The 26,903-nt window shown below is 49.1% G+C and overlaps 1 protein-coding gene and 2 long non-coding RNA genes across 16 annotated transcripts; 1 reads left to right on the forward strand and 2 right to left on the reverse strand.

Annotated features, from left to right (window-relative positions):
- Positions 1-3,401, reverse strand: LOC144375485 (uncharacterized). Of its 3 annotated transcripts, none has more exons than XR_013435477.1 (3): positions 3,265-3,401; positions 1,994-2,147; positions 1-1,444 (listed from the first exon to the last, which is right to left on the reverse strand). It is a non-coding gene; the product is annotated as an uncharacterized LOC144375485 (long non-coding RNA). The 3 variants fall into 3 exon arrangements; XR_013435476.1 differs by lacking the exon at positions 3,265-3,401 and adding an exon at positions 2,918-3,256; XR_013435475.1 differs by lacking the exon at positions 3,265-3,401 and having other exon boundaries at positions 1,994-3,256.
- On the forward strand, positions 3,328-24,109 carry LOC110598197 (uncharacterized). Of its 12 annotated transcripts, none has more exons than XR_013435467.1 (7): positions 3,332-3,467; positions 5,552-5,749; positions 7,413-8,887; positions 15,368-22,022; positions 22,888-22,960; positions 23,490-23,728; positions 23,870-24,109. It is a non-coding gene; the product is annotated as an uncharacterized LOC110598197 (long non-coding RNA). The 12 variants fall into 12 exon arrangements; XR_013435464.1 differs by adding an exon at positions 4,024-4,086 and having other exon boundaries at positions 3,355-3,467; positions 15,368-22,960; XR_013435461.1 differs by having other exon boundaries at positions 15,368-22,960.
- Ddit4 (DNA damage inducible transcript 4) lies at positions 19,656-21,446 on the reverse strand. The gene is made up of 2 exons (XM_005325930.5): positions 21,254-21,446; positions 19,656-20,989 (listed from the first exon to the last, which is right to left on the reverse strand). Exons 1-2 carry the CDS (start codon positions 21,444-21,446, stop codon positions 20,496-20,498), a joined length of 687 nt encoding a protein of 228 aa, XP_005325987.1. The 3' UTR covers positions 19,656-20,495.
- Positions 24,110-26,903: the final 2,794 nt, after the last annotated feature.

Raw genomic sequence — 26,903 nt, forward strand, 5'->3', positions numbered from 1 at the left:
TAGAATTTGGGATGATTTTTACTTTGATTTTTACCCCTTTTCCATTATTTGAGTTTTACAGTGCTGGGTGTCAAACCCAGGGCCTCAAGCATGGTAGACAAGTGCTCAATCACTAGGTCACACCCCAGCCCTATTATTTGAATTTTTTGAACAAATGAAATATATCTTTGTATAGTCAAAAAAGGGAAAGAATGCTCTATTTTAAGAAATAAGCACTTTGACTTTAAAGAAAAAACTTAGAATTCACTCCCCAGAAACCCAACAACTTAAATCCCAGCTCAGGAAATTTTGAATGCCCTGGAGATTGTGGGAGAAATGCAGATTCCCTGCCCAGCGAGCCACGCAGCCTCAAGCCATGCTCCAGGGAGCAAGGTCCTAGGACCTCAGCCTTGGGGACCTGGGGGGCTGAGCTGCAGAGCAGTGGCAAGGGATTGCTCTTGCCCCTGAACGGCTCCTGCCCCCACCCCCAGCCCTCTGCATCTGTAGCTGTTCCCACCACAACCTCCCAGGGCCGTGGGCCAAGACGAGGCTACCCTATTCCTTTAAGAATAAAGGAGTCTCCACGTGCCTTTCCTTGTTTAATAGGTGCTTTGGGGAAAGGATGGCCACCTTGATGATGGTAGGGTGTACTAATCTTTAGGGCTAGAGGAAGCCTCAGAGGTCATTCAGTCCATTCCCCTGCCTCCAGGCAGCACTTAAATGATCCTAGCTGGGCAAGCCTTGATCTTGTTTTGAGGACTTCGGAAGCTGAACACCCCACACCCTTCCTCAGACACTCATTCTGATGTCTAAACATTTCTTGCCAGGAAGTCCTTCCTCATGTCTAATCCAAACTCCCTATGCTATGGGTTTCCATCCTGTAGTTCTCGAGGGTCTATTGGAGGTAGGGAAATGTTGCTTGCCTCCCTCCCATTATCCAAGGTCAGGAGCCACCAGCACCTTGAATTAGGATTAAAGTCCTAATTCACTGTGTGACAGGCAAGACACTACTTTTTTAGCTCTCTTCCTCCTTTGTAAAATGAGACCAAAGGATGCCTACAGTGCACTGAGAAGGAGACCATGAGTGTGTGAAAAAGGCATAAAACATACTTATGTGAGGCTATTATTAATTTTTAAATTATTATTATTAATTTTTGGTAGTGTTGGGGAGTGAACCCAGGGCCTCACCTACACTAGGCAAGTACTCACCACTAAGCTCCAGCCTGACACCTCGATTATTAGTGAATAATACCAACCAGCTCTCCTGCCTGAGCCACTGTATAAGATGATTTCCAATATGGTGATTCGCGAGATAATTTTAAGTGATAAAAGAACAAAGATTTAAAAATAAGATGCAAGGGGCTGGGGATGTGGCTCAAGCGGTAGCGCGCTCGCCTGGCATGCGTGCGGCCCGGGTTCGATCCTCAGCACCACATACCAACAAAGATGTTGTGTCCACCAAGAACTAAGAAATAAATATTAAAAAAATAAATAAAATAAAATAAGATGTAATGCACATTGATCAAAAATACCTCAACTCCAGGGTTTTACCAGCATTCCTGCGCAGAACAAAGCTGGGTTCAAACGATGATAACATTGTTTTAAAGAAAACACGAATTGAGTAACTAATACACAGGGCAGCACAAAGCTAGGGCAGAAATCGGAAGGGTGGCTGGTGAGATTCCAGCAAAGTGGAGCTGCCAAAGGAAAGAAAGGGAGGCCGGCTCCCAAGAGTGGGCAAGAGTGGCTGAATGGGGGGGGGGCGCAAAGCAAAGTCCCAGAGGAGCCGGGAACAACAGGACAGTGTGGCCGAGCAGGGGTGCCCTGTCTGCAGATGTACCTTCTCCACGTTCTGGGACAGACTGCTTCCCCCAGAGCAGGGCAGTTGCCAGCGCCAACAAGGCCGGTTGGCAGGCAGGGCTGGGCTTCCTGTCCCTATTCCTGGCCCTCAGGCTCAGAGCCCCCTCTGCACTCCACTCTCTGGTGCAGGGAAAGTGAATGACTCCAACTGTACCTTGGGTCGCCCCTGCAATGGTGCCCGTGGTGGCCTGTAGGTCGGGCTGTGGAACTCACAACTTCCTCATCAGGTTTCTTCCTCTAGTCTCATTGTGGAATTGGGCAGAGGCCCTGGCAGAAAATGGTACTCTGAGACCCCTTGGTGACAGGCCCTTTGCCGGGAGACAGGAACACAGTAAGTGAAAGAGGTCCTGCCTTCCAGAAGCTCACAACTGAGCCAAGGAGACCCACAGAGGTACCAAGCAGCCTCTCAAGCCATCCCAACTACCCAGAGATGTGTCCAAGACTCAGCTAGGATTTGGGGGAAACGGTCACCTCTGCTGGGGGCTCTCAGCCTCCCAGAACCAGGAATTTCCAGTGGAGCAAGGGAGGAAGATTTTTCATTTGGGGGCCCCAGGAAGAGGCAGGGGCAGGGCTCTCTGACCCAGCTCACCTGCCTCATTAAACATGAGATGCTGTTGGTCTTGGCGTTACTGCCCCATCAGCAAGGGTGGACAACATCAGGATGGCAGCACAGGGGTTGCCTGGACAAGCCACCGCACCAGGGAATTAAAGGCCTCCAGAGCCCTGCTTGGGCTCAATGTCAGGCCCCAGGGCCCAAAGGGTGAGCTATTTTACCAGCTGGTATCAGTTTCCTTATCTGTGTAATGGGGACAATGAACCTGATCACCTTCCTCTTTCCTGGGAAGAGTATGAGGCTAATGAATGCCCAACAACGGATGTGACTATACCTAAGACCAAGTGCAAGCTGCCTAGAGGCAAGGGAATGGCCGGGGTAACCCTTGGTTCTCTCTTCCTGTCCAGGACAGAGGACAGTGCAAGACCCACAATTCAGCTCATCTTGGTTCCCACCCTGCCCTGGGTGGGTCTTGGCCAGAAAGCCCTGATCTGTTTGCTAAGCAAATACCCGACTCAGTCTTACCCAAGACTGCCCTTGCAGTGCCATGGGTTTCTCGGTCCCTTCTAACAGGTCCCTTCCCTAGCCATCCATCTTTGACATGCTGGAGCTCCTCTGTGCTGTGGGCGTTGGTTAAGGACTTGGGTTCTCGTTGGGGAAACAACCAGAACAACTTCTAACCTCCACCCCATCCTACGATGAAACCGGGGCCACAGTTCCCAGGGTGGCAGGCCTGGGGGAAAAGGAGGTTCCGCCCAGAGGAGGCCTCGAGGCGCAGCTCTGTTGCCATGGCAACCAATGAGCGCCCCCGCAAGCCTCCTCATTGGCCACTGGGGGTGGAGATCCCGCCTCCGCCCTCAGAAGGGACCAACCGAGAGCCGACGGGGTTAGACCCCCGCTGGGGGATTAGCGGGCGGCTCGGCTCCCCGCCGCGCGGCGAGGGCCGCCGGCACGCGATCCGCCCTCAGAGCCCCGCGGGCTGCGATCAAACTGGGTCCCAGAGTCCGTGGGAGCGGGGGTCGGGGGCGGCAGCTCGCAGGACGTTCCCGGCGCGGCGCTGGGGGACGCGAGCCAGGTGACGGCGCGCGAGGGGGCAGGTTCTCCCCGCCGCGGGGGAGGCTGGCTCCGTGGGGCCGCGGCCGGGAGGCTCCCGAGGGCCGAGGAGGGGGAGGCCAAGGCCAGGCGGGCGGCGAGGAGGCCGAGGTGGAAAAGCTGTAAGGACGCGGGGGGCGGGGCGGGGGAAGAGGATCCCACTAGGAAATGCGGCTGAGCTCCGGGAGGTGGCAGGAGCCTGGGCTTGGAGTCCCACAGCACGGGGTTCGAATCCCAGCTCCGCGAGCACCCGCCGGGTGGCCTTGCGCACAAGTGCCTTCCCCTCCCTCTCCGCCTCCTAGGCGTGGAGAAGGAGCAAACACCTGTTATTTTGTGCGGATCCCCGTGGTGAGCACCCTAAGACTCTTCTCCCCCATCATTCCCTCAAAACAACCCTGAAGTGCCCCTGTAATCCCAGCAGCTGGGGAGACTGAGGCAGTTCGAGGCCAGCCTGGGCATCTTAGTGGCACCCTCTCTCAAAACAAAACCCAAACAAGACCCTGAAAGAGGTGGGTGCTGCCTTTACCCCCATTCTACAGATGAGGACACTGAGGCCCAAGGGAGCTACGTGGGAAAAGCCCAGGGTGGCTCAATTCCCAGACGTGAGTTGGTGGTTATCTGGGGGGGAAGTAGGAGGTGGCGTTCCCACCCCACCCCCGGGGCGTCCTGGCCTGGCCGGAAGGAAGGTTCGTGCCAAGCTGTGAGACTCGGTGGTTTCCTTTAACAGAACTGCGTCAGGCTCTCTAGGGGGTTAACCGCCAGGAACTGGTGACAGCGCTTTGACTACTCTGAGATCAGACAGGAGAAAACCAGCCTCCTGGGCAAAGTTCCCTTTGTCAGATTAGAGAAGATAGAGCCACCCTGGCCCCCCACCTCAAGGAAAGGAGGGGAGAGAGGGTCACTTCTTTCAAAGTGCCGTTAGTTTTCATCCCCGGGACTGGGGGGAAAATTTTTTTTAAAAAGTTATTATCTGAGACTCACATTCCTCCTCTCTAAAATAGGTCTGATTAAATTGTGAGGATTATGAAAACTAATCTTGAGGGCTGGGGAGGTCACTGAGCTGTAGGACACTCGCCTGGCATGTGTGAGGCCTTGGGTTCAAACAACAAAATGTCATCCTTTTTTTGGTGCCAACCTGTGGCCGACAGGAGTCAGGCAGGGTGTTCAGATCCCTACAGAGGGTGCCCTCCAGAGTTTCCAGGAACCCCACAGAGCCACAAGAGGCCAGATTCCCTCTCAGTTCACCTCCTGGGGCTGATTGCCCTCTAGTCATTAGCAGACACTTAGGAAGCACCTAAAAGCTGATATTGAGTCCCTCGCATGTGTTAGGCTGTAATATTAAGTGCTGGACCCTGGTCAACCCTTTTAATAATCAGAAACAACCCTTTCTTTCTCCTGAAAAAAAACCACTGTCATTGTCATTCCCATTTTGCAGATGAGGAAACCAGAAGTTCAGAGAGGGAAAGAAAGTTCACCATGGGAATTTCAGACTGTCTGATGCAAATGACTCAAAGCCTGACTGGAACTGGTTTATGGGAAGAAGGGAACTTACTGGCTCATTAAACTGAAAAATCTAGGCATGGCTGGATCTGGAGACCCAAAAATATCAGAATGACTCCTTTTTCCAAATCTCTCCACTGTGTCTTCGCTGTCCTAGGGTCGTATTTGGGCTTGATCAGTGCTCTGTGGCTGCACATTCATAACCCAAGTTTTATTTCAGTTGAAAGAGGCTCCCTTTTTGATAATTGCAACACAGGTCTCAGGATCCACTCTAGTTGGACAGTAGGGGACATGGGACCATACTGATAAAAGGTTCAGGGCAGGAAGAATTTAGTTGATTGGCAGGTCTGGTCACAGGCCCCACACCTAGAGGCTCCACTGTATGAGTGGGGTGAAAGAGTTGCAGGAATAAGAGAGATGGGCAGTGGGTGCCAGCTGCTAACTCAACCTGTGCCCTCCATGCTGAGGTTGCAAGGTTACACAGTTGGAGAGAGGTGGGGGCTGGGCTGGAGCCCTGGCAGCCCGACTCTGACACCCACATCCTGACTCCTTTCGCCTTTACTACAGGTGCCAGCATCCTCAGACTGGAGAGTGATGCTCCCTCCCTAGAGAGAGCCCACTCCTTCTTTGCTGCTACCACATCAGGCCTCACCACATCCCGTGCCCATCTGCCTCCAGCCCTGCCTCCTGGTGGTCCCTGGAGGGTCCTGGAAGCCCTTCTGGTAGCTGCAGCCTGGCTCTATCCGCCGTGCTGCCAAAGGCCATGTATGTTTAGCCAGAGTTTTGCGCTACCCTGGGGACCCGTTGCTCCCTTTTTCTCTGCACAGAGGGGAGTTTCCTTGGGGATTGAGACTGTGTTCTCTCCCCCCTGCATGGTCCCTCTCCAGAACCAGACAGCATATTTATAGTAGGCAGCACCTGTGATTTTGAGGGACCCTGGGAAGGCCTTACCTCCTGTGTTTCTCATTTACTGTTTCATTAGATGGGATTCCACTCCTTTAATTCCAGTTGAGATTGAAATGTGCCTGAGAGAGGGGACAAGTACACCTTATTACTCATTCATTCACAGTTTAGGGTGAAATAGATACAAAATCCTTCTGGAGGACTGGCTTTTGTTGTCATGAAACTTATTTATTGTGCCTACTCTGTGCCCTGCACATGTATTATCTCATTTAATCCTCACAAATACTCATGAGATTGGTATCATTATTCTTCCTGTCTTGAAGAGTGGGGAACTGAGGTCCAGGGAGGTTAAGGACTGTGCCAAATATCTACAAGCAGCAGAGCAGGGGCATGAAGGCAGGAAGCCTCTTTCCAGATCCTGCCCTGCCTACCCCTCACCCACTGGGCTTATCCCTAGCACAGGGGTTTACAAGTGTATTCCCACACATCCTTTGGACCGCCCGCCCTATAATTCAGCAAGGGGGGTGGTAGGATCATCTCTATTTTATGGAGAAGAATGTTGAGATTCAGGACTCAACTCAGATGAGTTCTTCTGCCTGGAACCTCTGAGAGGTGAACCCACTGGGGTCCTGGGACAGGAGGGAGCGCATAGTAGGGATGAGAAGCCGGACCTCCTTCCTCCCTTCCTCCTCTTCTCCCTACCTTCTCTTCCTTCTTACCTTCCTTCTACTCATTCATTTATCCATTTGAGCACTACTAAGTGTCAGGGCTGTGGGGAGCACCCAGTAACTAGAGCAAGTGTGCTTTAAAGGACTGACAGTCAACACACACACACACACACACACACACACACACACACACACCCTCCTGATTCTTTGACAGTAGACCCCACACTGGAGACAGCTGTGTCTACCATCTTCCAGCACGTCCCTATCACCAGGAGCCCAGCCATCCTCATCAGAACATGAGTAGGGAAAGGCTACCTCACACGACAGGGACAGACTGGCACACCTCAGGACCTGTGGATGGAAATCCAGGGATTAAGGGAGCGTGATTTCACCAGACATCCCAGAAAAGGACCAGCAGGCCTGTGGATGGATGTGGAAGGTGATGGGGGGCTCAGCTTCCTCTTCCATTAATTGACCTATTCCCAAACTGCATCTGAAGAACCGCCGATTGGTTAGCCGCTTCAGCCTCCAGCTTTCTTTTACTAGGGGGGAGTGGGATATTGGGGATTTAAGCCAGGGATGCTCTACCACTGAGCTACATCCCCAGACCTTTTAATTTTTTTAAACTTTGAGACAGGGTCTCTCTAAGTTGCTGAGGCTGGCCTCAAACTTGCGATCCTCCTTCCTCAGCTTTCTGAGTAATCCTTCTGGATTTCTGACCCAGTTCTCCTGGGTTCTTCACAGTGATTATGTTTCCCAGTTTACGGATATGGAAATAAGATGAGTGTAGAAATGCAGCAAGAGCCCAACACTTCAATCTCTTTTTATTTACTTATTAATTTATTTTCTTGGCACAGGGTCTTGCTGGGCTGCCCAGGATGGTGTCAGATCCCTGGGCTCAAGAGATCCTCCTGCCTCAACCTCCTGAGTACTGAGACTACTGGTTCCCCACCCAGGCCTGAGTCCAGGTATCTCCCACGCGCTCACTGTGTGCCAGACTCTGAGCTACAGCCTGGAGACACAGCAGTGAACACCAGAGATTTGTCCCACTTCTAGGACCACCAGTACTAGTAAGGGTAATAGGAAGGGGAAGGCGTGGTGGTAGGACAAGGAGACTTGTTTAACAGATTTGGAGGCTGTTCAGGATTGCCTTGGCCCCCACACTTTGGAAAATCTAGCACAGCAAAGTTTAGGGCTGTGGAGTTGAAGTGGGGTTCCTGATTTCAGATTAAGTGGGGTACTGACTTAGAGGGCAGTTGGAGATGCCCCACCTTCATAAAACACAGATCTCTGGGCGCAGTGGCCAACACCTGCAATCCCAGCAGCTCAGGAGGCTAAGGCAGGAGGATTACAGGTTCAAAGCCAGCCTCAGGCCTGGCACGGTGGTGCATGCCTATAATCCCAGCAGCTCAGGAGGCTGGGGCAGGAGGATCATTAGTTCAAATCCAGCCTCCAAATTTAGCATAGGCCCTAAGCAACTCAGCAAGACCCTGTCTCTAAATAAAAAATATGAAAAAGGCCTGGGATGTGGCTCAGTGCTAAAGTGCCCCTAGGATCAATTCCCTGGTACAAAAAGTAAAATAAAATAAAACCATAAACCAAATATCCTCCCAGTCCCTGTCTGCTGATCTCAGACCATGCTCTGCCTACCCGGAGTCTCGGCCCCAACGGTTTCCTTGTCTTGGGTGGCTTCCAGCCCCACCTACTTTCCTAGAGCCCAGATTCCTCCCTCATTCCTGCCAGGCGTTTACCACTGTCACTCTGAGTAACTCCAGGGACCAGGGTGACCTCACCTGATCCTGATTCAGTTTGAGTCACCCTCCCCATTTCTGGAAGGTGGCCCTCAGCCATTCTGATCTCATGATCACTTGGGCACCTGGGGCCTGTGGGAGTGGCGGGTCCCCATCCCAAGTCCCTCTTGTCAACCAGGTCTGTGTCATGCAGGGGATAGGGAACCCTAGGAAGGAACCTCCAGCTGTTCAGATGAATTCACATCCTCTAAGCTCATATCTGACACATTCCTCTTCTACCTGGGGAGACTCTTATTCATTGATCACTCAGTTGATTGAGGTAGGCGCTCTCTAGACACCATCAGAGGCTCACAGCATTCCAAGAGAAAGAAACTGAGGCTCAGAGAGGGGACTTGACTTTCTGATTTGACCTTGCACGTGCTGAGCCAGCTCTACCTCTAAGCCATACCCTCAGCCCGGACTTGACTTCCTCAAGGTCACACAGCAAGGCACTGGCCCAGGTGGGATTGGAACCTGATACAACTGACTCCAGAATGGTTTAACTCAGCCTCACACCTGACCCCTGTGCAGCTAGCTGTCAGGTAGGGGAAGGAAGAGGGAGGTCACTCCATTCCCCACCTGAGCCTGTTCACATCCTTGGTGTCATTGTTGGAGGAGGTTGAAGTGCTGGGAGCAGCCAACATTGGTTTACTCTGTGGTCTGAGAGCCACCACTACCTTAGTGGCACAGGCTGCCAGACCCAGGGAAACCCTGCAGGAGGCCTCCGCATGTGAGGGACCAGCCTGGCTGCTCAGTGGGAATCTCAGTGCCCCACCCCCACAGCCCCTCCTCTGCCCAGATTCCCTCTCCACCAGGCTCCTGGATGCCAGTCTCCCTCTCCCACTCATCAGCCTCATGCCAGGTGAGGCTGTGCAGTCCAGAACCAGGCCACCCAGTCCCCGTGCTGCTGGCACGCACATGTAGCTATGGAGTACTTGAAACGTGACTCTTACTGCTGAAGGCCAGATGTTCAATTTTATTTAATTTTAATCTATTTACATTAAGGGTTTTTAAATTATTTTTTCAGTTGTAGATGGACACAATACCATTATTTTATTTACTTATTTTTATGTGATGCTGAGGATCAAACCCAGTGTCTCGCACATGCTAAGCAAGTGCTCCATCACTGAGCCACAACTCCAGCCCTGCGTTAAAGGTTTAAAAAGTGATGCTCAATTCAGTTATGGGAAAATGTTTATGTATGCTTGGAACAACTTGGATACATGTGAATCTACTTTTTCAACTACAAATTTTATGAGATTCTAAATATTTTCTGGTAAAATTTAACAAGTTCTCTAAGCATATAATAAGCACCCAATTTTGAAGGCTGAGTCAAACAAATGTAAAATATCTCATTCATACTTTTATAATGATTAATGTTGAAATGATAGTAGTTTATATATCAGATTAAGTAAAATGTATTATTGAAGTTGATTTCATCTGATTCTGTTTCAATGTGGCTACTAGAAAATGATATATTTCTTAAACAGCTAATACTATATTTCTGTTGCACAGTGCTAGCCTGGAGGTTAATCATGAAGATTCAAATTCTGTTGCTGTGTATCCTTAAACAACTTAACCAACCTATCTGAGCCTCAGTTTCTTCACCTATAAAACAAGTAGCACCTCTCTCAGAGAGTTGTTTGGAGAAATATGAAATAATGTTTGTAAGGCTCCCCGAATATAGTAGGTACTCAGAAAAAAAAATTATGATAAGCTTCCTTTTACCATGACACTCTAAAGTGCAAGTCAATGAATCTCAACCATATTTACGGAGCCTGCTGTGTCCCAGGTCCTGGGAATTTGGTAAAGAACATGCCAATAATGCCTCTTCTCTTAGGGCATTCCCTGAGAGCCCTAGCCTTTGTTTAGGTGGCCACTAAGACAAGAGTTAGGCAGTTGCTCTGGAGAAACAGAAACTCAGAGACGCTCAGAGAGTTGCTGCCTTAGCAGGGCTGCTTCCCTGGGGAACCCCAACACCTGAGCTAAACCTGATGGGCCAGGAGCCAACAAGGCGAATCTCCGAGGGATGGGTGTTCCTGGCAGTGGGAAGGGCTGGGGCAGAGACCTCACCATGTTTTCCATTTCCTGCATCCAGCTCTCTCCTGGCCCCCCGCACTGTCCCTGTTTTCATGGCAACCTTTGTCAAACTGGTCCACATCATTCCCTCCACCAGATCTGCACTCACGTCTGCCCACGCACATCTCTCCCCTCCTTTGCCCCTCCAGCCCTATTCTAGGATGTTCCTCTGATGGCTCCTGCCCCTGCTGGTCCCTCTCTGGGCTTCTTCTAGACTGACCACTTTGTTCTACACCACCCTCGTGCCGCCCCACCCCCTCTCCTTTGCTTCTTTCTAGGTCAGTCTTGCCTCCCACAATAAACTCTCCCCTTTCCCAGGGCAGGACAGAACCAGGTCTCCCACGCCTCCCTGAACGGGGCTGAGCCACTTGACAAGCCCTGTGGCTGGCCAGAGCCCCACTCTGGGGACACAGAAGGCATGTCTGCCCAGGCAGAATGGAAAATCCCTTTCTGGGGGAAGGGCCGTGGAAATTTCTTCTTAGAGTCCTCCTTCCAGACTTGGACTGGCCCCAGAAAGCAGTCAAGCATTTACTCAGTGACCTGCAAGGCGGCTCTGTTCTTGCTCCCCACCCCCACCCCAGGCTTGGACTGGGGAGAGTGACCCGGTGGCTCTCAGGAAAAGTGGCAGCCAGGGGCAGCTGCCAGCTGACCCCTGCCTAAAAGAATCACTTTTAGATACCACCCAGGCCCACCCTCTAGGTCCAGAGATGAAGAAACAAGGACAAAGGCAAAACCACAGGTCTCTCTCCACCCCTGGGCCAAGCTTGTTTTGTAGCCTTGTGTTTCTTGGTTTCTTCATCTGTAAAATGGGAATCATCATAATAATATCTATTAAATGGGCACAGTGGTGCACACCTGTAATTCCAGGGGCTTTGGAAGCTGAGGCAGGAGGATAGAGAATTCAAAGCCAGCCTCAGCAACTTAGCAAGGCTCTAAGCAACCCAGTAAGAACCTGTCTCTAAGTAAAATATTAAAAAAAGGGCCGGAGGCAGGCTTGTGAGTCAGTGGTAGAGCTCTTGCCTAGCATGTGTGAGGCATTGGGTTGGATTCTCAGCACCACATATGAATAAATAAAATAAAGATGCATTGACAACTAAAAAAAAATATTTTTAAAAAAGGCAGTGGCGGGGATGTGGCTCAATGATAGAGCACTTGCTTAGCATGTGTGAACATGTGAGGTTCTACATTGGATCCTCCACACCACATTGAAAAAATAAAGTTATTAAAAATTTATATATGGGCTGGGGATGTGGCTCAAGCAGTAGCGCGCTTGCCTGGCATGCATACGGCCCGGGTTCGATCCTCAGCACCACATACAAACAAAGATGTTGTGTCCGCCGAGAACTAAAAAATAAATATTAAAGAAAAATTCTCTCTCTCTCTCTCTCTCTCTCTCTCTCTCTCTCTCTCTCTCTCTCTCTCTCTCTCTCTCGCTTTTAAAAAAATTTATATAGGGCTGGGGATGTGGCTCAAGCGGTAGCGCGCTCGCCTGGCATGCGTGCAGCCCGGGTTCGATCCTCAGCACCACATACCAACAAAGATGTTGTGTCCGCTGAGAACTAAAAAATAAATATTAAAAATTCTCTCTCTCTCTCTCTCTCTCTCCTCTCTCTCCTCTCTCACTCTCTCTTTAAAAAAAATTTATATATATTCATATATGAATATATATATCTGTGTGTGTGTATGGGCTAGGGGTGTGGCTCAGTGGTTAAGCTCCCCTGGGTTCAATCCTTGCTACTAAATAAATAAATAAATAATATCTACTTCGTGGAGTTGGTGATATGGTGAGTGAGCTGAAGCTAGAAAGCACTCTGCTAAATGCGAGTTATTTTCTACCCCAGCTCCGAGCCTGCCTTCTCTGTAGCCCCATGTGGAATGTACAGTTCTCAGTCTGTCTCAAGGGACCTGCCCCCTCGTTGTTTATAGATTGGGTCCACAACACAGCACCTTCTATTGTTTTGAAACAGGGTCTCCCTGTGTTGGCCCTGAACTCCTGAGCTCAAGCGATCCTCCTGCCTCCAGCTCCCAAGTAGTTTCTTTTTTTATTTTTTGAGTACCAGGGATTGAACTCAGGGACACTCAACCACTGAGCCCCATCCCCAGCCCTATTTTGTATTTTATTTAGAGACAGGGTCTCACTGAGTTGCTTAGCGCCTTGCCACTGCTGAGGCTGGCTTTGAACTCTCAATGCTCCTGCCTCAGCCTCCTGAGTCCCTGGGATTACAGGCATGCGCTACCAAGCCTGGCAAGTAGTTGCATTTTAAATTGTCATAAAATCTAACTTGTCTACCATTTCTTTTATCACTTGTACTTTTGATGCCCTATCTTATAAATCATGGACTAATCCAAGATCATGAAGATTTACTCCTATATTAGCTCTTCTGTTTAGCCCAGTGATCCCCTTTGAATTAATTTTTAGGTATATATCCCTTTTTTTCCAATTTATTTATTTTTATTTTATCCCCCCATTTTTTATTGATGTGTTATAGTTATACCTACTGATGGGATTTATTGCTATATATATTCATATACACACAATACACAATCTAACAATATAATTTGGTCAATCACTCCCCAGCACCCCCACCCCCCACCCCTGCCTCTCACTGCTCTCACTGTTGGTCCCTTTCCTCTGCTGATCTCCCTTTGATTTTCATGTAATCTTGTCTCCACCTCTTTTCTCTCTAGCTTCCACATAGGAGACAAAACCTATGACCCTGAACCTTCTGAGTTTGATTTAATTCACTTAACATAATGGTCTCTAGTTCCATCCACTTTCCTGCAAATGACAAATTTCATTTTTCTTTATGGCTGAATAAAACTTCATTGTGCATATATATAAAACACATTTTCTTTATCCATTCATCTATTGATAGACACCTAGGCTGGTTCCAGAATTTGGCTATTGTGAATTATGCACTATAAACATGGGGATGCATGTGTCTATGTTGTATGATGACTTTAATTCTTCAGAAAAAATATTGAGGAGTGGTATAGCTGGGTCATATGGTGGTTCCATGCCCTAGTCTTTTGAGGAACCTCCATACTGATTTCCATAGTGATTCTACTAATTTATAGTCCCACCAAAAGTGTAAAAATGTTTTGTTTTTTTTCTCCACATTCTCTCCAGCATTTTTTATTTGTATTCTTGCCATTCTGACTGGTGTGAGAGAAAATCTCAGTGTAGTTTTGATTTGCATTTCCTGAATTGCTAATGATATTGAACATTTTTTCGTATATTTGTTGACCATTTGTATTTCTTCTTTGAGAAGTATCTGTTTAATTCATTTGCCCATTTATTAATTGGGTTAATTGATTTATTTGTGTAAAGATTTTTCGTTTGTTTAGTTTTATTTTTGGTTCTGGGGATTGAACCCAGGGACGTTTAACCAATGAGCCACATCCCAAGCCTTTTATATATATATACATTGTATATATATATATATAATATATTTTATATATATATATATTATATATAAATTGTAGGTAGTCACAATACCTGTATTTTATTTTTATATGGTACTGAGGATTAAACCCAGTGCCTCATGCATGCTAGGCAAGTGCTCTACCACTGAGCCACAACTGCAGTCCCCCCAACCTTTTTTATCTTTAATTTTGAGAAAGGGACTCCACTAAGTCACTGAGGCTGGCTTTGAACTTGTGATCCTCCTGCCTCAGCCTCTGGAGTTGCTGGGATTATAGGCATGCACTACTGTACCTGGCTGGTATAAATTTTTTTGAGTTCCTTATATATTCTAGATGTAATCTATATCAAAAGAGTAGCTAGCAAATATTTTCTCCCATTCTGTAGGTTTTCTCTTCATGTTCCTAATTGTTTCCTTTACTGTGCAGAAACTTTTACATTTGATGCCATCCTGTATATTAACTCTTGGCATTATTTCCTGAACTTTGAGGGTCCTATCAAGAAGTCATTGCCCATGGCTGTATGCTGGAGTGCTGACCTTACTTTTTCCTCTAGGACTTGCATGATTTCTTTTCTAATTCCTAGGTCTTTGATCCATTTCAAGTTGATTTTTATTCAGGGTCTGCTTTCATTCTTCTACAAGTGGATACCCAGTTTTTCAATTTATTTATTTTTATTTTATTTTATTTTATCTATTTGTTTAAAAAAAAAAAAGGCTGTCTTTTCTCCAATGTATGTTTTGGCACCTTTATCAAGGATCAAATGACTGTAGTTGTATGAGTTTGTATGTAGATGTACTTAATTTTTTTTTTTAGGCTGGGAGTATAGCTTAGTGGTAGAGCACTTTCTCTGCATGCACAAGGCCCTGGATTCCATCCCCAGTATCACCCCCCACCCCCCACCCCCCCACCCCCGCCAAAAAGAATTCAAGTTTAGTGAGATATAATTTACATTCAACAAAACTCATCAATTTTAAGTGTAAGTTGAATTAGTTTCAATTCATTTCACACACACACACACAAACACACACACACACACACACACACATACACACAGTGCTTTTGGTCCCAGGGATTGACCCAAAATTTGCTCAGTCCTTTTTATTTTTTTATTTTATTTTGTGACAAGGTCTCCCTAAATTGCTGAAACTGTCCTCCTCCCACTTGCCATCTTCCTGCCTTAGCTTCCTGAGTAGCTGGGATTACATGTGTGCACCACTGCAGCTGGCCATTTTTTTATACTTTTAATCACTCTAAATGTTTTGGAAATTTTTTCTTAGGGATTCAGAGGTAAAGAAAATCGAGTGCCTGCTATTTTTTCTTTTCTTTATGACCTACAGTTGTGTGTGTGTGTGTGTGTGTGTGTGTGTGTGTGTGTGTGTGTATGTGTGTGTCTGTATGCGGGGGGAGGGTATTTTAATATCAGCTTCCTTAGAGTCCCCATGGACCCATTTAGTTATATGTAGTTTGAATGAATTAATGAAAGAAAGAAGTGACAGTCTACCAATCTCTGCCTTTAGAGCCACCAGCAACAAATGGCCACAGGCTGCATCTGTTGCCCCAGAAGTTGCCATGAAGCCGCCGATGGTTGGGATGGAGATGAGGATTTCTCAGCTGGTCCCTTGCATGGACATATATGGAGTTTAACAATCTGCTTTCTCATTTGTGATTCCTTCATAAAGAGACCCCCATTTTAAGAGAATTACAGCATCCTGCAACGATCCATTCTTTGGGCCTGACTTCTGTGCCCCATGTTTCCTCAGCCTTCTGCTGGGGTGTCTCAGCTGTCACTTGGTTGCCTCTAGCAGCAAAAGCAGGATACTGACCCAGATTGTACCTGAGCTGGGGAATCAGGAGGGCTTGGAGGTTAGGTGAGAGGCCTGGGTGGTAGGAGATTACACTTCCCAGCTTAGCCCTGCAGGCCCACTCCCTAAGCCACCCTGAGCCTTGGCATTTCCTTCTGAAACATGAGGCGCAGTCGGAGGAGCGTTATACACAACACTTAATATGTGTCCGACTCAGAAGGACACAGTTTAGATATGTGGCTGGCTGGCTTGTTCCCCCAAAGCAATGTTTTCATAAGAATTTATAAAGGCCGAGCTAGGTGTCTGGTTCAGACGCAGAACATGAACCTGGGCTTAGTTTCCAGCATCAGGAAAAAAAAAAAAAGTATTCAGGTCATAATGTTGACATGATTGTTGTTAAGATGGTGACCTTTTTTTTTTTTAAGTTGTCAATGGGCTTTTATTTTATTTATTTACTTATATGTGGTTCTGAGAATTGAATCCAGTGCCTCACAGATGCTAGGCAAGTGCTCTACCACTGAGCTCCAACCCCAGCCCAAGATAATTTTTTCTTTTTTGAAAAAAATTTTTTTTAGTTGTCGATGGGCCTTTATTTTATTTATTTCTATGTGGTGCTGAGAATCGAACCTAGTGCCTCACACGTGCTAAGCAAGCGCTCTTCCACTGAGCTATAATCCCAGCCCCATGATGGTGACTTTTGAAAAGATGTTAGAGAAAAGCAAGAGCAGAGGGAAAGGGAGCCACAGGGTCAGGGGAGGAGGATCCTATTAAAGGATGTTTACTCTGCAGCCAGCCCTACCACCACTTAGGCCACTGCCCAACCAGTAGCCGCCTCTGCCCCAGCTAGCCCTTCTTTAACATCTTCACTATTCTCATTTACAAATGAGGAAATTGAAGCTTACAGAGGTAAAGTGACTTGCTCCAGATTATCAGCTAAGAAATGTCTGGACCAAGATTCAGACTCAGATTTCCCTAATCTTAATACATGTGACTTTAAGGACACTACCTCCCTCCAAGACCTCAGCCTTCAATCTTCCTCTAAATTAGTCAGTAGACATAATGGGGGCGGGGATTCAACTGTTTCTACCCTCCCTCCTCTTTCCTTAGCCTGAGAGTCTGAAGCTGAAGGAGGACTCTTATGTTTTCTGAGCCTAGGGAGAATGCAATGCTTGAAGGTTCAGATAACCAATATTGAGTTGACTATTATGTGCCAGGCCCCAGGGGAATGTAAGGGTATCCTACAGAGCTGCAGGGATGCAAAACAAGCATCTACAGTGATATCAGAAAACTGCCAAGTTTTTTTTTGCCAGGCATGATTGTGCATGCCTATAATCCCAGCAACTCAGGAGACTGAGGCAGGAAGATTGCAAGTTTGAGGTCAGCCTGGGCAAACTTAATGAGAACTTGTCTCAAAAAAAAAAGGACTGGAGATATTACTCATTGGTAGAATGTCCCTGGGTTAAATCCCCACTACCCAAAACAAACAAACAACCAAACAAAAAAAGAAACAACCAAACATTTGCCAAGTTTTTAACACTGTTGTCGTGAAAAATAAAGATGGCTAGGGGTCAGTTGAGTCATAAAAGGGCTGTAGCTTGCTCTGGGCATTAAAAGCAGGGCAGGGTTTGCAAGCAAAGCAAAGCAACTGCATCTCTGGGGAAAGCATTAAAATCAGAAGAGTCTGCAATTAAGGAAGTAGGCAGACCATGCTAACCTGTACCAAAATAAGACAAGTGGTGGAAGGTAAGCCTGGGTAGGAAGTACAGGGCCAACTGCCAAAGGTTTGAAAGGCAGACAGTGAAATCTGGTGGAAGCTATTAAAAGTTCTAGAGCAGTAACATGATGAAATGGAAATAGAAATATAAAAGGGAATCGTATACAATGGGAGTTCAAATAGAACAATTTCTGAAAGCATTTTCCTAAGTTGGATTTTCTGTGTAAGGTGTGTGTGTGTGTGTGTAGTGCTAAGGATTGAACCCAGGGGCCCTCTACCATTGAGCTACATCCCTAGCCTTTTTTTTTTTTTTTTTTTAGGAGAGAGAGAATTTTAATATTTATTTTTTTAGTTTTTTCGGCGGACACAACATCTTTGTTGGTATGTGGTGCTAACGATCGAACCCGGGCCGCAGGCATGCCAGGCGAGCGCGCTACCGCTTGAGCCACATCTCCAGCCCCATTTCTAGCCTTTTTTATTTTTTATTTTGAGACAAGTTCTCACTAAGATGCCCAGGCTGGCTTTGAACTCATTATCTTCCTGCCTCCAGTTGCTAGGATAGCTGGTGTGCTCTACCAGGCCCAGCTATATGGTGCAAGTCTATAAATTTTATTTACTTTCAGGTGAAGCAACAAAGGAGCCTGCCTCATCTTCTCTTAGGAAGCCCAACACCTGGGGCAAAACTCCCTGCCACTTTGTAGGAGACCTAGGCCTAATTGGGTTAGGCTTCAGCAAGCTTCTTCCCTTTGCTGTGAAACCTAAGCTTCATGGCTCTCTCTCTGCACCCTTCTGTCCTGCTTGGGAAACTTTCAGGCCTTGTGAGAATAAGGAAAGCCAATCTGGCTCCAGGAGAGCATCCTAGTTGAGCTCTCTGGGGGGACTCATGCTTCACCCCTGTCTCAGTCTGAATGTCTCCAAAAAGGAGCAGAGTGTGCTCAGCTGCCTGCATGGCTTGGAAAGGGATCATGGAGCCTTCCAGGTCCTGCCTCCAAACACCAGCAAGACTCTTAGGAGACAATAGGCCATGATCTTCCTTGCTCCTCTTTTGAAACTAGGAAAGCAGGTACCTCTCAGACACCACCCAAGTGCTCCACCTGTTTCATTTTCAGCCCTGAACCCAACAAGCTAAATTGCCAAGGTCAGCCCATGTCCAAGAAGATGGCTATTCAAGGACTTGGGCCTCTACTAATCTGTAAAATACTATAACCCCCCAGCCCCTCCCTCCACAGGGTGGCTGTTAGGAGAGTGAACTAAGCATGCTGGTGTGAGGCCTTCCTAAAACTATATGCTCTGTGCACCTTCTGTGTAGTCATCACCATCCATTTGCAAATCTAATTCTAACCCAAGTTCATTCATTTGAGGGAAAAACTCCTGCAGTTTTACCAAAGAGGTGTGAGTCTTCTAAGCTATTCCAAAGTTCAGGAGAATCCCTGTTGAAAACCTATGTTCCTGGGGCCCCACTCTCCCCTCAGGCCTGCATTACCCAGGGCCCAGAGCAATCTGACTCCACAATCAAGTGGTAGAACCACTGTTTTATAGTCTTGGGCAAATAGGGCTGTCTGGGACCAGGAAGAGAAACAAAGGCGATAACAACTCTCCAGGGGCCAGTTGGTGTGGGAGGGAGGGAGAAGTGGGAAGGGCTGTAGCCTTCAGCTGGCCCAATCTCAACTTCTCTGATAAGGAAATAGGGGCCCAGAGAGTGCAGGAGTCAGTCACCAAGGGCATTGTCTTACAGTTGTGTGTTGGTGGTTCCACACCTGTCTGGGCCACACCTCCTCCCAGAGGCCACTCAGTCCCTCTGAGCCCAGAGTTCCTTGTCTAGTGCAAGGCTTGAGCTAAGCAGTCCTTTTCAAACTCCTCCTTTTGACCTTTTCCTATCCAGATATTAAATTTGTAATTTTAATTTCTGCAGACCAAATAGAACTATGACTTTTCTCACAAGAAAACATCTCTTCTTTGGGACTTTAGGCTCAGGAGGCCTTTGTGCCTGGACCTTCTAACCCAGGCAGTCAGGTGAACTCTCCCTGCTGAGACTGGCTTCCAGGGAGGTCTGACTCACCCCTTACCTCAGGGTGCTTTCCAGCTCGTTCCTCTGGTAGCTTTCAGCCAGCACAGACCGAGGGAGCCAGGGTTCCTAGCACAGATAGCTCAGTCCATATACTTGTTACCAGGCTGGCAGGCAGCCCTGGAAAGGACTGGAGGTAGACCCCAGAGTCTGATGAAACCTAATTTTTGTCAGAATCCATCCCTCTCCATTCCATTTCGGGACACTGATGAGATTCAACCAACTGTTTTAACAAACATGTTTATTAGAAAAGTAAAAAATATTGCATAGGTCTTAATACTTGAACATCAAGTGTATTCATGAACAGTGAGTATCTTCATGTAAACAGTTCTAGATGGAAGACCCAGATGGCACTCCTCTGGGGGAGGGGGTTCCAGCCCCCAGCCCCACTCAGCCCCATCCCCTCACAGTTCAACTCTCCAGAAATGGGGTGGGGATGGGGTGGACGCAGCTCCCAGGTGTATTTTTTTCAAGTGTCAAAGATCTCCAAGTGATCCCAACACCTGCTCTTCCTACTCTTACATTCATGCGTCTGTAAGATAGCTGCCTAGAACAGGTCAGTAGTGAAGCTCCAATCCGAAAAACAAAGATAAAAAAAAAATACAACAAACACACTTGGTCCCTTCAGACCATGATACAAACCACCTCCAAGAACTCCCCCCTCCCTCCTGGCCACTACCATGAACACACAACCCTCAGAGGCCAGAGCAGCCCAGCTGCCCTCCTGCCTCTGTCACACCACTGTTGTTTTAACTGTCAGTAATAATAAAAATAACAAGGTACATGCTACATACACATCCAGCCAGAAGCCTGATTGGCCCCTAAGCCTTTGTTTCATGCTACAGTACTGAGGGGCATTTGCCCCACTGGGGAGCCACCTGTGCAAGACCCCATGAGCTTCCCAGGAAACACTAGTCCCCCACCTCCATCTCTTTCCCTCAGGTGGCTGTTGTCAGTCTTCTAACACAGGCATCAGTCCCTCAGCCCCTGACTGCTGGTCTCCACCCCAAAAGTTCCGTTGCCTCTGCCGTGGGGGGCACTGTGCCCCTCACCCAGGCCGAAGTTCAACACTCTTCAATGAGCAGCTGCTCTGAGCTGTACAGCTTCTTCTTGATGACTCTGAAGCCTGTGCTCAGCGTTAAGGACTGGCTAAAGCCAGGGACGAAAGGAGAGTTGGCAGAGCTGAAGAGCCCCTGGATCTTGGGCCAGAGGCGAGAGTCCAGGCGCAGCACGAGGGTCAGCTGGAAGGTGGGCACCAGACTGGGATCGAGAGCCAGCTGGCCCACGCTGTGGCAGCTCTTGCCTTGCTCTACGCAGACGTCCAGCAGTGCCCCCCGCAGGCCGCAAGGCTCGCTGTAAGCCAGGCGCAGTAGTTCTTTGCCCACCTGGGTCACCAGCTGGCCGGGCATCAGCAGGCGAGCAGGGCGCCGAGAGCCCAGTCGCGCCTGGGACAGGCTTTCCTGCAGCAGCTGCATCAGGTTGGCACACAGGTGCTCATCCTCGGGGTCGCTGAGCAGCTCGAAGTCGGGAAGGGACACACCATCCAGGTATGTCGAATCTGGAGGGGGAGCACACCAGGAAGGGTATTAGAGCAGCTTCCACAGAAGATACACAGGCGGGGGAAGTGCTTTTTTCTAAGAAAGCTGAGCTTCTGCCCAGTTCCCGCCCCGCATTCGTATACCCTCTACTCCAATACCCACGCCCCGGGCAATCTGGGTCCTGTTGGGATGATAGAAAACCAAAATGGTTCTGACCCCTTCCAGTGCGGTGCTTCCTCACCTCCCCAGACCCTCATCTCATTCAGCACCAGCCCACTGCTCACCTTCCTCCGGCCCGAAGCCACTGTTACTGCTGTCCAGGGACTCGCAGTCCGAGCTCTCCAGGCTCGCGCAGCGGTCTAGCCCCTCCTCTCGGGCGGCCGACCCCCAGGCTGAGCGCAGCGGCCGATCTGGGGTGGGAGTTCGAGACGCGGATGAAGAAGAGGAGGACGAGAAGCGGTCCCAAAGACTAGGCATGGTGAGGTCAGACGCCAGGACGTTTGCTGATGTGCTCAGTATCCCGGAGCTCAGAAGCCGCTGAAAGACAAGAGGGACACCGCGGAGCGTCAGTCTGGGGGCTGAACAAGACTGCTAGGACCAGTATCGCCGAGGCCGTCCCACGCAGAGAACGGTACACGCAGAAGGGCCACTCACCAGCTAGTGCGGTCAGCGAGAATTGCTGGGACAAGTGCGTCCTGCCGCTTGAATGGGTGCGCGAACTGGTGCCAACCCCCGAGCGCTGCCCAGACCTGTCCCTTCAACCCACTCGCACCTCCCCCTTAGCCTGCTGAGATCCCTAGCACCAGCGCAGAGCAGCCTATAAGGGCTAGAGCGGCGAGGCCACGCCCCCTTCCCACCGCGGCCCAATCCAGACCCGGGAGTGTGGCCCACCTCGGCCAATGGGCTCCCGGCGCACGTTCGCAACGTTCTCTCCTGCCCGGTGACAGCGGCTTGGCCCCGCCCCTCTTGAGCCCCGGAACGCTCCGGGCCGAACACCCAGCCGTGGCCACTCCCCCTTTCTGGAAGGGATCCGCGGCGGCTGCAGCTGCCAAGGTCCCTGAGGGCGCTCGCGGCAGGGGAGGATCAAGGAAAGACTTGTTTATTATAGGGTCGCGTTGCTGGGGGAGGGGGTAGCCTGTGACCGAGCTCGAGGGAGACTGGAGAACTTGGGGGGCGGCGGGCAGAAAAAACAGTCACCCCTAGCATCTGGGAGCCTGAGACTCAAAGGCACAACTGGGCTCACAGTGGATGCCTGTGGGACCGCGGCGCGGGGGGCAGACGTTAACCCGGCCACCTCTCGCGCTCGTATTCCACGCTGTCCTTGCGTGCAGAGGATCGGGATGGGGGTGGAATCCAAAGACTGAGCAACTCTGAGCTCGGTGCTTCCGCTCCCCGCGGTCCCACCTGCCTGTCGGCCTGTTACCCTAGAGCCCCAGAGGATGGGTTCTTGAGATCTGTGCCCCCAAACGAGCCTAGTCCCCTGTCCTACCCGCTCCCATTGCACTGCTGAAGCCTTGGGTAGGTGGTCAGAGGAATTCGTTTCTGGGCTTGGGCTCCTGCCCCCTGGCCCAGCGGCCGAGAACAAGGACCCACAACAGACCGACACACTGACCCATCCGCGGGCCCTAGGGACCGACCGACAGCAGCGCTGCCCGGCCTCCCCCGCCTGCAGCGGCGAGAGGGGGCGTCCGCCAGGTCCTAGAGCCCTTTGTCCCCGCTTTGTCTAAAAGACTCAGAATTCATCAAACCGGGAACCGATATCTCAGACAAGCATTGCAGAGAGTGCAATGGCCATCGCCGGTTTCGTCATTCAGGCGGGGCCACAGGAAATTTGGCCTGGCAGCGATGCTCTAGGGCTGACAGTGGGTTGCTGGGGGTGGGAGGAGGTTTGGGCGATCTCGACCTTTATTCGTTAAAGGTTTATCAATCCGGGACACGCGGACACTGATGGAAGAGAGAACCAAACTTACATCAGACACTCTGGACCGCCGGTAGGAGCCAAACCAGATCAGACCGACGAGCCTCGCTCCAGGGCAGGCTTGCGCGTGACATGTGACACATGCCAAAGAAGTCAGGCCACTGCCATCTCCAGCCCCACCACACCCCCACCCCAAATTTAATTTTTTTTTTTAAAAAGTCCGACCTATGGGGGCTGGGATTGTGGCTCAGTGGTGGAGCGCTCGCCTAGCACGGGCGGGACCAGGGTTCGATCCTCAGCACCACATAAAGATAAAGGCATTGTGTTGTGTCCATCTACACCTAAAAAATAATATTAAAAAAAAATAGTCCGACCTACTGACCATGGGGCAAACTAAGACTTGGTACCGCAAAGGGCCCAATCCAAGCCCTGCATTCCTACTCCCATTTTACAGTTGGAGAATCATTTTAGGGGGCAAATTTATGGGAAAAAAATTAGGGGCCCCAGATTAGGAGACATCTTAAATAGAAGAGTCTTTAGCCCTGAGGCTTCCAAGGCCTGAACACTGACCACCTCTTCCTATGCCTCTTTCTATCCTTTAGGCTCCACCACTTGCTGGGAGCCTTAAAGACATCAGATCAAGGTGATGAGATGAAGGACAAGGAGTTGGAGCAAATCACCCATGACTCAGGGGGAAAGAAGAGTTGGGGATGTCTTGTGTGAGTGAGTCTTCCTGTTGCTCAGGAGAGGAGATAAGGGAATTAATCTACAAGAGCAACATCCATTTCTCCCACCAGGCTAACTGAGCTGGGGATACCAGACCAGCTGAGCACAGACTAAGGTGGTTTTCTTTTTCTTCCATTCCCCCCCACCCCAGGGCTTGGACCCAGGCTTGATGCATGCTATGCACAGCATGTGCTGGACCCTGAGCTTCACCTCTAGCCCTTCATTTCCTTTTTTCTCCTTTTTTTCTTTTTGACAGAAAAAAGGAAAAGAAATATATCAGAAAAATCTGGAACATTAACCAAGAAAAATAGAAAAAATTAAGCGGATAGTAATGAGCAAAGGTATCCAAAGTCAGTTTGGGAAGGTCAGTTTATTAGGAATCACTCATTTATCCAACAAACACCATCATGGACTATATGCCTAGAGGTGTGCCCGGCATCTTTTTTTTTCATTCACTGTCTCTTTAATAACTGTTAATAAAAGAGTTTCTCGCAAATGGAAAGTGTGATGTTAATAGGCACTGGGTAATTTTCTTTTCAAAAGAAATCTGTAGGGCTGGGGCTGGGGCTCAGTGGGAGAGCGCTTGCCTAGCATGTGTGAGGCACTGGTGTTGGATCCTCAGCACCACATAAAAATAAATAAAATGAAGGCATTCTGTCCATCTACAACCACAAAAAAAAAATTATTAAAAAAATCCCCAGAAATCCGGGCTGGGGTTGTGGTTCAGTGATAGAGTGCTCCCTAGCAATCATGGGGCACTGGGTTTGATCCTTAGCACTACATAAAAATAAAATAAAGATATTGTGTCCACCTAAAACTAAAAATAAATTAAAAAAATAAATCCATAAATGTTGCTCCCCTCTCCCTACCCCACCGCCTTTCTCCAAACCTGAAGACTGATGTGTTTACCATGAACCATATCTCCAGCCCTTTTTAAAATTTTGAGACAGGATCTTGTTAAGTTGCCCAGGGTGACATCTTATTTGTGATCCTTCTGCCTCAGCCTCCCTCAGAGTTGTGTACCACCCCCTCTGGCTGGTTTCTCTTGCTTTTTAAGAGGGTGTGGGTGGGTGTGGGGAGGACGGGGTCCTGGCCCTGGAGGTGTTTCCCAGACTAGCAGGGAGTATGTCCCAGGATAAACAGAATCCTGCTAGAAGAACTGACAGAGGCTTAGGATGAGGGCTCACTTGTCTCCCCCTGTGTGATCCACACTGAGATAGAGGGGGACAAGGCCCTATGTCTGGTCTGCCAGGAGAACCTTTGAACCTAGAAGAGGGATTCCTTAACCTGTCTGAGGAGATGGAGAGAAGGGTCTCTGGAGCTGGAAAGCCTTTATCATTGCATCATTCACCCTTTCCTGCCCTAAACACTACCCCTCCTCCCCCGCCCCCAGGGAGCCTTTCTGGAAAGGGCAGCTCAGCTTCTAGCCTCTGAACCAAGCCTCTGCAGAGCCCTCAGAGAGCCTGTGAACTTACATTTGGTGTTCTCCCCTCACGCTCCTACTGCCCTTGGCCAAATCTGGCTGCAGGTCAGGCTTGCCTGGACCTGCTTCCGACCTGCTTCCACCAGCGCCCCTACCCCAACCCTTCACCCTTAGGTGTCCTCATCAAGTCACTCTCACACCCTGTGTATATCTCTTATTAATGATTGTTTCCACTTGGAATGCTCGAGGATAGTGTTCTGCTCATCTTGCAGTAGCCAGCACTGTACCAGGTGCCTAGTAGAGGCTGGGTCAGTGTCCCTTGGATGAATAATGAATGAACGGATAAATGGATAGCCAGGTGAAGCGCGAAGGTGGCTTCTTCCAGAATTGCACAGATCTACACCTGGATAGCCAGGATCTAGCTGGGCCAATGGGATGGCCCTTCATAGGACCTTGATGCTACCTTCCAATCCCCTTTCCGACAAGCACTGCCAAGGGCCTTGGACATGTTTGAACATTTCCTTTTTCAGGTGGGGTCTGGAAGCAAGGCTTCTAAGCAACTTGGTTTTTTCCATCTGGAACATAGGTAGCAACCCAGGAAGCTAGGGAGAGGTGACACAGTACAAAGGACTTTCCCTTTAAGAATTAAAATGGTACTGGGGTAGGGGCTGTGCTGGGGATTGAACCCAGAACTCACACCTGCTAGACAAGTGCTCTACACCCCCAGCCAAAATATTTTTAATTGAGATGAAGATCATATAGGAAATTAACCAGTTCAAAGTAAACAATTAGGGCTGGGGATGTGTGCTTGCCTGGCATGCGTGCGGCCCGGGTTCGATCCTCAGCACCACATACAAACAAAGATGTTGTGTCATCCACCGAAAACTAAGAAATAAATATTAAAAAAATTCTCTCCCTCTCTCTCTCTTTAAAAAAAAGTAAACAATTAGTACATTCAAAATGTTGTGCAACTGTCACCTCTATATAGTTTCAAAACATCATTGTTTTGCAAAGGGGACAGTGTGCCCATCAAACAGTCACTCCCCTCAAAACATCTTTGACGTTTATGTTCCTTGTTGGTGGGGTTGGGGGCTGCTTCTGAGTGGCTTACTCTGGAGAGTAGTGTTCCTGGGATCACTTACCACTCACTGCCCAATGCGCAACATGGACTCTACCTTGAGGTGACCCTGGTAGGAGACTAACCAGCCACTTTGCAGGAGTGGGCTGTCATTGTGGCCTAGGCAACCCAGACCTCTGGAGCTGGTGACCAAGCCCCACGTTCCAGCCTCTGTGTCCTGGGCCCTGACTATGCAGAAACCCTCTTTCTGGGCTGTGCTCTATTCCCGTGGGACCCACTGCAGCCTGCAATTTAGAGTCAATGAGCACTCCCTCCTGGCCACCTGCCCCTCCCTGTGCAGGCGGTTCCTGTCCCAAGCACCCGTTCCCAGGGCCTCGGTCTGGCACATTGCCCCAGTCGGGTTTGGGAAGTTAAACCAGATCTTGGAGTGGGGGTGTGATTCTGGGAACCCGAGAATTCAAGATGGGAACCCCCAAAGGCCAGCTAGCTCGCCTGCATGGCTTGCAGTGTCTTCTCAGCTCTTTGGAAACTTCTGACTAGGGGTAGTAATGGTGGAGTGAGGAGCCCGCGGGTCAGGGCTGCGGGGAGAGGCTGGAGTGTTGGTAGGAGGTGGAGACAAGAAGCCAGCAAAAGTCTTCCCAGGCCTTCCCTGGCTCTTTTACTTAAAACAACAACAAACAGCTTGGTCAAAATAGCAAGATTATAAAATGCACCTGGCTTAGTAAGATGGTTTTTGAAAAGCTGGCGCCAGCCGGGGGTTTCAAGTAGGATTTTGATTGTTCTACTGAA

The sequence above is a fragment of the Ictidomys tridecemlineatus genome, chromosome 1 (assembly GCF_052094955.1).
Source record: "Ictidomys tridecemlineatus isolate mIctTri1 chromosome 1, mIctTri1.hap1, whole genome shotgun sequence".
In the NCBI taxonomy this organism is placed as follows: Eukaryota; Metazoa; Chordata; class Mammalia; order Rodentia; family Sciuridae; genus Ictidomys; species Ictidomys tridecemlineatus.